At 39.7% G+C, this 12,106-nt stretch overlaps 2 protein-coding genes across 2 annotated transcripts; both read right to left on the reverse strand.

Moving 5' to 3' along the window:
- Positions 1-618: 618 nt before the first annotated feature.
- On the reverse strand, positions 619-2,116 carry LOC116205359 (trihelix transcription factor ASIL2-like). The gene has a single exon (XM_031537940.1). It carries the CDS (start codon positions 1,950-1,952, stop codon positions 891-893), a length of 1,062 nt encoding a protein of 353 aa, XP_031393800.1. The 5' UTR covers positions 1,953-2,116; the 3' UTR covers positions 619-890.
- A 5,947-nt stretch (positions 2,117-8,063) lies between these two features.
- On the reverse strand, positions 8,064-8,945 carry LOC116203070 (agamous-like MADS-box protein AGL62). The gene has a single exon (XM_031534736.1). It carries the CDS (start codon positions 8,764-8,766, stop codon positions 8,191-8,193), a length of 576 nt encoding a protein of 191 aa, XP_031390596.1. The 5' UTR covers positions 8,767-8,945; the 3' UTR covers positions 8,064-8,190.
- Between the last annotated feature and the right edge of the window lie 3,161 nt (positions 8,946-12,106).

Here is a 12,106-nt window from a genome sequence, read left to right on the forward strand (position 1 = left end):
GATTACGATATCTTCCCTCTATTTTCAGATATCCTTCTCATTTGACAGTGTAATTCCAGTAAGGAACCCATCGAAACTGCAAAGACCCGCACTAATATTCTCAGCAGAATCTGCAGAAATACCGACTCTGCAGTAGTTCCATGCCTGACACAACCACTTGATCTTTGATCTTAGTTCTTCATAAACAAATATGTGATTGTGTCACGAATTGGCAAAAATTCAGAATGATGTAGCCACCGCCTCAATTTGCATGCAGTTTCGGATTTAGACTTCAAACTGAACTGCCTATTGTTGGTTAAGTAACAACTACACGCAGAGAACATTAAGCAGACATGCAACTTCATTCTAGCACTGATGAGTAGATGATACCAATCGAGTTAGTCTTATGACAAGACAGAACATTTACTGCAGTAGTTCGTGAAGACATACCACATTCCACAACAACTATACCTAGTCGGGAGTGCAAATGTAGTTCCGGATTGAACATTGATCGAACAAAAGATAATCTTTGCAAGTGGAACCTCAATCATCCATACTTCATGGTTTAAGAAACAAACTGCCAATTATCGAGACAGCAAGGAGGAAAGAAAGATAAAGGAGAGTGAAGAGCGAACAACACCGGGTGAATCCGAAAACTATCACTGCAAAGAACAGCCATAAGAAATTTACAAAGCTTGAGAACTATCAATTGAGAGTCAAGTTCCGACTCGATATCTTTCCATCCCTATGAAATCAACCAAGATAAAGGCTAAACATAATAATCTAACTTTTTCTCACCTCCTAAATCCGAATTCTAGCCGAAACAACTAACTTGTCTCTATCACTTTGATCAGTTCCCATCCCCTGTTCTCGACAGACTCATAAACCCAAAGTAATTCACCGAAAGCCGACTATGAGTTCTCAGGTGAGGGCATCCTCTTGGCCATCTTCTTCTTCCTTGCCGGCTTCTCCGTGACAGCCCTTGTGAATGCATCCACGATTCTCTGCTGCGACTCAAGGACCATCTCCGTACGCTTCATCTCCATCTCCATCCTCATGTTCTCCATCTCTCGAGCCATCTCCATCTTCATCCTCTCCATTCTCACAAACCCATCCCCCAGGCCCCTTATCGCCCCCACCATCTCCTCCATGGGATCCCTCTCCCTCTTCCCCAATCCGACTTTTCCCGATTCCGACTCCCTCAGGACCCTAGCCCCATATCCTCCACCAGCACCCCCACCAAACCTGGCAAACCTATTACTTCCACTAGCATTAACGCCGGAGCTGGGGCCAGAACCGAAACTCCTATCAAAACTCCGATCGAACTTCCTGTGGTCAATCCCAGGCTGGGCTATACTAACGGCACTCGGGATTTTGATCCGAAACCCACCTCCGGATTTGCCCGCAGCAGGGGTTTCATGTCCAACTCCATTCCCGTAAAGACCATAGACGCTTCTCGAATTTGGGGCTATACCTTCGAAGAGCTCGTCATCATCTTCATCGTCCATGTCTTCGTTCTCCTCTTCACTTTCAGGGTCTTTAGGAGCCCCGGGGCCCTTCTCCATGGCGTCCATGTGCTTGAAGTGTGCCCAGGAGGAAACGAATCTCGCCACGGGAAGGGACCGGGCGCGTTGAAGCTCAGCCCTGTAGCGCTTCCTCAGCTTCTCCATCTTGTGCCTGCACTGCACGGCAGTCTTGGGCAGGGACGCAGCGGGGCAGCGACGGGACACGACGTCGGCGACATCCTGCCAGTGGGGGGCCTTGAGGTTGCCACGGCGGAGGAAGTACCACTTGTCTCGGTAGGCATCGATCAGCGCCACCGTTTCCTCCTGGGACCAGCAGGGCGGAGGGAGACGTCGGGGGTTCGCGGAGGAGGGTTGAGATCTGGTCTCCTTCGCCGGTGAGGACGGTGGATCATCGTGCATCGGGGAGCCCATAGGAGGGGAAGAGTCGGGGGCTGCCTCTGTGGTCATCGGAACCGAAGAAAGCGGCTGCAGCTAGGGTTTGGTCCTGTAGAGATCTGAAAGCAGTGCAATGGAGAAAGAAGGGACCGGCGCCGGCGGCGTCAGCAGCGGCGGTGGGTGAGGCTACGAGATGAAGGAAGAATTGGGTGGTGGGGGAATTAGGTTTAAGGAGGTAAGATGGGAGGTGGTGGTGGTGGGTGGTGGGTGGTGGGGAGATGTTAAAAAGGATGGTGGTGGCGTTGCGGCTGATTAGGCCACCGATTAGGTGGTGGTGGCGTGGGGCTAACGTGCGCCGCCTAGGGAGGGGGTGCGCACAGCGCACACCCCCGACGGAAACGGGGCGGCGTTTGTGGGTTGGGGGTGGCTGTTGTTTTGTCCGTTGTGGAGATCTGACCTCGTTTGGGGATTGGTGGGGGGCCATTAACGGCGTCAGTGGAGATAACGGGGGCGCCGCCCCAGACGGTGGCTCTGACTGGGTCAGGGGGCTGACGGTGTCGTGAGTTAATTGGGCTGTCCCCTCTTTTGGGCGGTGGACGGTGACGGTGTTAGCTCCCGGTCCATTCCTAGTAATGATCCTAGTAATTGCTTGTTGGTTCCCACTAGGGCGGGCTTGGCTTTGATAGCTCTGCACAACTTCAAAATATGTTTGTGTTTATGTTTATGTTTATGTTTTTTCCTGAATAACTTCAAATTACTTTTAGAGTGAAAATCAGTTTGCCCCCGACTTTTGAGAGTACAGAACATTTGTCCCTGATTTTTAAAAATTTGCCTGTTACCACCTTACTTTTATGAAAATAGGCACTTTGTCATGTCCGACAATTTTACGGTCAAAATCAGTCACACGAGTGGCGCATGACACTTTCAAGGGGAAAAAAATGTCATTTTATTATGGTAAATTTAAAAAGGAAAAAGAGAGAAGCAATGCAAGAGTTGGAGATGGGTGAGGACAACCCCGCCAAACATCTCAACCCCCGACCAAAGTTGCCGGCGAGGTCAAACCCCGCCGGCGACCTTGGACTGGGGGTGGGGTTGTGCAAACGAGTTGACTTTGCTGAGGACCTTAGTCGGAGGGTGGGGTGCCCCAGCGCTCTTCTCAGATTCCAAAAATCTCAATAGGCATCTCAGCGGCGAATTCTAGAATAAGAGATAGGAGTACCCCGAATCTAATTCAATTGTTTTATTGGTTTTCTCTTAAAACAGAAAATTAATAATCACACAAAATGATAATTAACCTCTCCCAAACCTTCTTCAACTATATAGTTTTTTTTTTCCCAGTTCTTGGAAGTATTATCATTTATGTTTTAATCGGTCCTCTTGGCTCCTCAATTTGCATAGTGAAAGCGGATTGTTCTATTTCCAGGGATGCAGAAGATAAATCCATTCAACTTGAAACAATGAATCGATCGAGAATATAAAACAGATCCGGAAAGCATTAACAGCTTCTCTTGGTGCAGCAACTGATTTTAGTGAGAATATTATTCGTTTCAGTTCGCGTTGTCTTCGGCTTTCTATCATTGGATTTTCTTTTAACGTACTAAGAAGGACATATCTTATTCGTTTGCAATTTCGAGATTAACCCAGGGCAAAACTTAAGGATGCTGAGTTAGAAGAACAACCTTTTCATCTTGCCAGGACAACTCCTGCAGCTTCAACGCATGTTCCAATCAACACGAAACCTATTCGTCCAACACAAAGCAAACAACTGAGCAAGATGGGCTTGTTGTTTTACAAGTAAAGATGGTGCCTTAGCCAGGTTACTCTTACCGCATATTTGGTAATTGAATTCGTTAAGAATAGATGGGACAAGGAATAGATAGTTTTCCACAGTTTGTTAATGCGGAATGTGTGAACGGAATTGACGGAGAAGAGAAGATTATTAAAAATTAAATTATCAAAATAGCCTCGACATATATGTTACTTTAAATTATGTAAGATGATATATATTATTAGAACTCCCCAAAAAGATATATTACTCTATATATTAACAAAAGGCATCAGAACGAGTTCTGTCGACATGCTTCGTATATTTCGGTCAAAAAAACATGCTTCATATGTTGTAATCGTATTTATTTTCACATATACTATAGTATTTTAATAAATAAAATAAAAAATAATAATTGCTTCTACAAATTCGAAGGAAGAGACAAATGAGTTGTCCGTCCAATTGGAAAATTAAATGGACACTCAAGCCAATATTGGTATTTTCCAATTTTCAGTTCACAATGGGCCTAGAGAATTGGCCTGGAACACCCAATACATATGCCATGATCAGGAAAAGCATTTCTCCATTCGTCCGGAATAAGTATGGATCCGGAAATCTCATTACCGACGCAAAATTGCAACCAAACGAAGGAGTGGGCCTTCCCTTATGGAACCTGCCCGGAATCGGAAAGCCCATTCTGGGCTACGAAACAGGCCATAACTCTTTTAAGAATTGCATCAAGGATACTACTGATGGCCAGAATTAGTCCTAACTATCTACCAATCCTAAACATCCCCATCGATAGTTAAGATTAAATTATGGCCTCCAACAACACTCCCAATATTGAGGATTACAACAGAGGATAGGCATTTTGTATACCTATCTCATATGTAGTGTCTTAGTATTATGAAATAAGAGGAAACTAAAGAAGATTTGTTTTCCAATTTATAGTTGCTTGAGTTTGTTTGTTATGCAATTGTATGCATTTACTTTTTAGTGAATACAAGCAATGTCGAGAGTTGATTTTAAACTTGGTATATAAGGAGGAATCTCTCGTAAAACCTGTATTTCTAAATTCAGAGTTTTAAGATAGCTGTTTTACACTCTCTTTTTTCTTATTACAAATGAGACTTGTGAATTTAATACAATGAATTAGAAATTTTAATAGCTAATAAATGAGCATGGTAGTCCCACGAGTACCGAACTCGAAACCTCTAATTATCGAGAAAAAGTATGCGTCACTGTGCTATACTCTTTTTGAATTTTTGCACACGGGGGGCCGATGGCAGGACGAAGGGAGCTTTTTGGTGCTCATGGCCTGCGCCTCGAAGGTGTATATAGTTCTCGGGAGGTGCACTACTGCCCCAGGACGACCCATGCCTTCTTCGCGAGCTTAATGTCGAGGATGCCCCAACCGGTGATCGCCAAATACTCCGATGTATGTTTGTAGATCGATAATAAAATGAGGAAGAAAGTTTTTATGCAGAAGACTGGTTTTGTGCTGTACGTTTTTATGATAGTACGTGAATGTGCGCGCGCGCGCACAGAAAGAGGAAAATTGCTTATGAGAATATATATCTTCTCCATCTATAAAGATTGTGTATTTGTTAGTGGATATTTAGGATATTTGTGAATTTTGTGTAATGTTGCTTTTACTTTTGGAATTCCAAATTTGTTTTAAATATTCGAGATCATATAATTCCATATTTATGGTATGTGAGGCAAATTATACTCTGATTAATCAATATCTCAGTTATATTATTATTATATCATCTCGTGAAAGTCGACTTAATGAAGTTTCAGAGAGGTAATTTATTATTCGATGAAATTTTTTTTATATGAACCCTGGTATATAAAAGTCCAATTGGGTCCCGACTAATTCAGTGTAATCGGATCGGCTCGCTAAGGATAAAACTCTCACAACGTGGATTTTCTGTATTCACAAGAACTCAAATCTGAGACCTTACTTAAGCGAAATAAATGTCGAACTGTTTAAATTAACACATGTAATATTTTGAATATCACGCTTTAGTTTACTTAGCAAAAAAAAAAAAGAATATCACGCTTTAGAGTAAAAAATAATACATTACTTTTACTGGACAATATCGCTATCCTTCTTCAACCTATTACCCTTTAATCGTCAATTTCCCGATAGTCAATTTCCCGGACAGCCCTTTCTTTTTTAACTAGTTGTATATATACAAGCCAATCAAGGGTAAATTCTAGTTAATTCTCTCCGTAATGCATTGACATCTCTTTTTTTTTTTTTGGATAAACGAATTATATGCCACTTATCTAATGCGTTTATTTACTAAAGTTTAATATTTTAGCATAATATAATTGTGCCTTGTCTTAGTAAAAGTATATGTTTATTCTAATCTTATAAATCCTTTTTAGTTGCAAGACCAGACTCACTTAATGGATAGACTTGGAATTTACTTGGTAACATGTATCTTGCAATATTTTGTTCTTGACTTATGTTTATTCCATCGTCTTCTTATTGTTGATTTACTATTCAAGTGAACAACAATTTCCCTCTCGATTTTTTCTCTTAATCCTTGGCTACTGCCACAAGATATTTTTCCTATTTGTTTGAGATCGGTCCAGGCCATTCAGGTACTTTATATACTAAAACATTCTGAATTAAAAAAATTACTATTTTAGATTTATCTATTACTACTAGTGCATTCAGAAAGGTTCTCAATTAAGTGCTAAAGCGTAATACTTATAAAATGCTGAAAATACATTTAAAAAAAACATTTAGATTTCACTGGAAAAATATATAATTGGTTATATACCATGATTACTTATCTTATTGATTGGTTTAAAGATACCAAACAATAAATATGAAATTACTTAATATCATTAAAGAATATTGATAATTCTTTATTTAAATAAAACATAATTGATGTTATAAATAATTAATTCGATTTTTCCATAATTAAGTGGATTTTCCTTAAAAATTAAGGTTAATATCGGAGTGAATTAAGGTATAATCTTTTAATAATGTACATTACCAAACTATTATATATTTGATGGACTTTTGAAGTAGTTAATCGGCAAAAGAAGAAAAAAAATTTCAACTCTAATATTTAACCAAAATGAAATTGCGATAAATATTCATTTTAAATACATTAGTAATTTAATGTTCTTGTTGTATGGCACTTACAATAATTTTTAAAATATCCAAAAATAGAAAATGAGCAATAAATTAAATAATACAAAAAACCCTAGCAAAAAGTAGGATTAAAATCACGAAAATAAGTTTAGATTTAAAACTACAAAAGGGTTAAAAGTTGAGGACCGAAATTGACCTTTTCCCTTAATATAATATATTTATGCCATATTCAATATCACATTGTATCCTTTTTTTCCAAAAATATCACATTGTATCTCATGTCTTGTATTAGACAAATCTTCTATATCATTTCCTAACGCAGCTCCTCTTGGCTACCCCTAATTCTTACCGCACCCTTTCGTCGTCTTGAAACATTTCGCTTAACGTACCTATGTCTCTCTCCTCGCTCTCTCTCAATGGCTTTTCGAAATCAAAATTACCAATTAAATTAACGTGAATCCTGAAAGAGCTTCATTAATAACATAAAAGATGAAGCCAATGCTCCTCAATCCAACAAAAAGAAGAATAAAAAGATGATCTCGACTTAATAACTTGGAACTATTCACTATAACAAAACATTGAATTTAAGAACAAGAAGATAAGAGGCATAATCCTAATTGAATTAGAATAGGTTATCCCGTAAATCTAATAAATTATTAGGGGCATTTTAATAGTTTTATGCCTTAACGAGTTTGAGCCGAATTTTGAGACAAAATACCATACTTTTCCATTCCACACCCTATATGGTTTTGGTCAATAATCCATAAACTCTTTTCATGACCCCAGGAGCAAAAACCCTTTAATATCCCATTAAAATTAGGGAAGAGTCAAAAACCCATTTATGAACATCGCTAAGGTTTCTCCTACGCTTTATGTTATGTCTTTGCCCATCTATAAACCACAGGTGTTTGTTTGATTGATTAGCTCTTCTATTATCCCTCACATGCCACTTGACCCACAAAGACCGTGAACATTTTGTCGTACAAATTGAGCTAGCACCGTCAGATTTTCCTTTTCCTTTTCCTTGTTATGGAGAAGCGCCAGACCTTCGTGGATTCATGAGTTCCGTGTACTGATTCTTTTCGAGATTGGTTTGGAGTTAAGTAGGTAAGGAAAGTCGGGTGCGGCGATCCGATCAACGAAAACCATCCTGAAATGATGTAAGCGATAAAATCATTCAGTAGGCTAATCTTGACAGTTCCATTGCCGATCTAAGGACGTGCTCTTGGACGATTATAAGAGCATTATTGGATTTATATAGAAAGGACATGAGTTCTAAGTTCTTCCTCGAAATTTCTTCTTTCATGATAACTACTCATATCAATTAAGAAAGAAATAGTTAAAGATATATAATTCAAGACAGCCTACTGCCTAATCAAGAGCTTTCCCCTTGAAGAAAAGATTTTCAGAGGACACGTTTCTATAGTCTACACAAGTAAATTGTTCCCCTGCGGGTCCAAAGAGCTCAAGCCCGATGCCGGTCCCGGTTCCATGTTTGATCCTTCTTCAATCTTCGCCGTGACGGTCTTCATCATCCTCTCCAGAGCGTTGTGGTAGTACTCGAGCTCTTCTGGGCAAAGGCCATCCATCGGGCTGGCCCACCAGAACCCTGGAGGCCCTGGCTGAACAGCGCACTTCGCCTTGGTCCTCTCCCTCTCCAGCCTCATCGAGGCTTCGAGGTAGAGCTGCTTGGACTCATTCAGGGCCTGGATGTATGCGCCAGAGGGTTCAATCTCGCCCAGGCTCCTCCCGTTCAAGTAGCCCTCCAGCACCGCATCAGGGTCAGGGTTCCCGAAGCAGAAGGCCTTCCTCCCCTCGGAGAAGGTCAGGATCGCAACCTTCGACCCGCACAGGATGGACATCTCGGCAGCCTTCTCGAAGAGGCCCTTCCGCCGCTTTGTGAACGTGACTCGGCGGATTTCCACCTTCTCCCGCTTCTTGATCTCGATCTTCTGCCTTCCTCGGGTCGATCTTGGCAGGGGAGCTTTCGAAGTGTCGGCCATCGGATAATAAATGGATGGGCAATGAATAAGGATATAGAGTGACAGTTTTTGAGCCGAAATGTGCACCCTATAAATGCAAGTCCTCCCGCAGTATATATCTTAAGAGATTTCCCTAATGGAGACATTAGAAAGGAAATCTTTTCATAGATGCATTAACGAGATATTACAGTCTCCAGTCTTTCTAAATTTCACGACATGAATAATCCACAAGGGAGACAAATTGTGTCGGGATTATATGCCGCATTACTGGCAAATGGTCATTTCTAATTTTATGAATATTGCGTATCTACGAAGATGCCTAGCAACGAAGGAAAGTAGAAGCCTCTTTGTTAAGGAGACTAGTACCGATACACGCATCGCGTCCTCTGATTATATAGCTCAACAGCAGCATTGCGTTCTCTGATCGTTATGGATGTGCTTTGATCAATCGGGTGATTCGTTGGAGATTATGTGACATGGTCCGATCCAATGTACCTGTTTATCGTCAGTATGGAATTAGGCATGTGGATGGGTTGAACCCCCAGAAAGAAATTGGTTGGACCAAACTCCGTACGATATCGTTAAGATTGGATTGCCCGCACAAGCTTCTAGGTTGGGAATTATCATAGTCGTATACATGCATGTATATATATATATATATATATATATAATTTACTAGGCCTTGTGCCCGCGGTACGTGCATTTCCAATTTAGGGTTAATGACATAGATAGACACATGATTTGCAAACACATGCTAGATGTGGGACAATAAACAAACTACGTGCCTATCCGTATCATTAACCATTTAATTTATAATAGACCCATGGACATCTTTATAACTAAAAAAAATTTTTGTATTTTCATGATGATTTTTATTTTGTTGTTTGTCCTTCCGTCTAATAGATTCTATGCCCAAACACGACAGTCCTATATATGTACACCAGGGTAAGGTGCCCGCGCGATGTAGCAGGGCTGAAATTGTTTTAATCAATAATATCATAATCGTAATTTATTCAATACTCGATATATCACATAATCTCAATATATACATATAGTAATAGAATTAAAATCATGACCTCTTAATTGTTAGTAAAATTTTATACATCATGATTAGGTGTATTTATTAATATATCTGACATGATATAAAAACTAATATTAATCTTTTATGCTTTGTCCCGAATATATTTTTAATAGTTAAAAAACCATTTTTATTATTCCATTGAATTACTTTGTTCAAATGATATTAGTTAGGAATTAGGATGTTGAAGTAAAATATATATATATATATATATATATATATTTGATATATCTTATTAAGAAGAAAATCATTTTACCAATAATGGTTGGTTCAAGCGGTTCGGCATTTGTTTCCCTTAATCAAGGTCTTGGATTCGAGTCCTGAGAATGGAGAAACTCATTAATTGAGAGAGTTTTATCCCTTAGTGAACCGACCCGGCTCGAACCAGATTGTCAGGACCCATCGGGCTTCTGGATACCAGTGTACAAAAAAAAAAAAAAAACATTTTCATACCTTTAATAGATTTTATCAAGTAATCTGTTACTTAGGGTCCATGGACTTTATCTGAGTTTAGGAGAGAAGCAGATAAATGTGAACGAACACCCCAGTAATTAAGATATATCTATTGAAATCTGGCGGAGATGCGGTTCTAAGTATTAATTTATTTTCAAATTGTACGTGTGGTACGCGCATTGCCCTGTAGTAGTCATTATAATGAGATAATCATCCCATTAATTGATGATCGAAGGAGTGGTCTTTAGGTGGATAGGTATAGAATTGCTCGTAATGAGAAGAATACCTTACCTTTTCTAGCTAATTCAGGGCCCGACGCAAGCGATCTCGGCAAAAAAATCATTTTTATGGATAATGTATTGGCCATTTCACTAATATATTGTGATGCTATGTCGTCATACATGTTCTACAATGAGTATTAAACTTGAAACATCTTAATTGTCAAGCAAAATCATACGTCACTATATTACACCATGTTTATTTCCAGAACTATATCTTGGAACTAATGATCATAAAGAAACATGATAAGGGTAGAGAAAAACGAGCTTTCATATATCCATCACACTTCATCCGTTGACAATATATTCTCTTTCTCTTTGGGCTTCCTTTCCAGCAGAAAAAACAGCTCACCCGGGTTATAGGCCTCCTCATTCAAGCATAGATCATCCCTTCCCCTGAAGAACGCATGGACGATTATGATCGGAGTCCCGATAGCCAAAGTGACCATGAGATGGATCCCAGCCTTAGTCAAGACGAGCTCTACGGCTATCAATATGGCCAGGAGCGTGAGAACAAGCCTCCTGTCGATAAGCCTGTGCAGGACAGCGGTGCTGGGAAGGAGCCGCAGGAGGAGAAGATACGAACAGGCGACTGCGCTCGTGGCTATCAGGAGGAGCAGGGAGAGCTGACGCTTTGGTATGAGGCTTATGGACAGACCAGTCCATAAGAAGAGCGTGTAGAACAGCCAGAAATAGGCAACGTTCTTCACGATACGAACTGCGGCAACCTCAGGGCCAGGAGGGACACTGAAGGGGCACAGCAGGCGAATATCAGCCCGTTCTTTTGGATCCGGGATTTCCGAAGAACGAACTGATGATGAAGTATAGGTAGATGGTCGGTTTCTTATTTCTTGACTATCCATTTCCAATTTTGGAGTCAGAGGTGTGAGGCTTTGAAGAGTATTCTATATCTATATATAAGATCTATACATATGTTTGTTCGACGTGTTTGAGGGGGTCAGGTCAAGTCTATTAGATATATGGTAGAATTTTCCACTATATATCGTAGAATTTGGTTCAGCATCCATAGGTCAAAGCTTGAGAATTCTGTGGCACATATAGTTGAAATGCAGATACGATAATAACGTATATTTACTTGAAAATTTTCAAATTATTTTGCTATAATTCAAGTCAATTATGTAAAAAAAAAAAAGCATGTAATTTATTTTAAGGTCAAATAATTTTCATGATTTTCAACGACGCAACGTATTGTATTTTCAACTCCACATATTGTAGATCAACCCGTCAAATCTAAAGTGAGACGGAGGGGAAAAGTTCAGATAATAAGGTTACCTTTCTGCTGAATAGCAATTAATAAGGTTAGATAGCTACAAACGACATACTTTGGTAGTGGCCTAGTGATTAAGAAGTTTACTCTCGAGGGATTCTATGGTGCAATCAATTAAAATGATTGCATCATACAATCAAGTAAATTTCCAAAAATTTAAGTAAAGAGTATATATTTTACTAAAAAGTTAAATAAAATTCTTTAATATTTGTGTAAATGACTTTGAAATTTATATAACTTGCCTTGAAATTTGCATATTGTACT

Source organism: Punica granatum, chromosome 4 (genome assembly GCF_007655135.1).
Source record: "Punica granatum isolate Tunisia-2019 chromosome 4, ASM765513v2, whole genome shotgun sequence".
Lineage (NCBI taxonomy): Eukaryota > Viridiplantae > Streptophyta > Magnoliopsida > Myrtales > Lythraceae > Punica > Punica granatum.

Coding starts and splice junctions, on each gene's coding strand:
- LOC116205359 (XM_031537940.1), bottom strand. CDS start 1,952: ATGACCACAGAGGCAGCCCCCGACTCTTCCCCTCCTATGGGCTCCCCG.
- LOC116203070 (XM_031534736.1), bottom strand. CDS start 8,766: ATGGCCGACACTTCGAAAGCTCCCCTGCCAAGATCGACCCGAGGAAGG.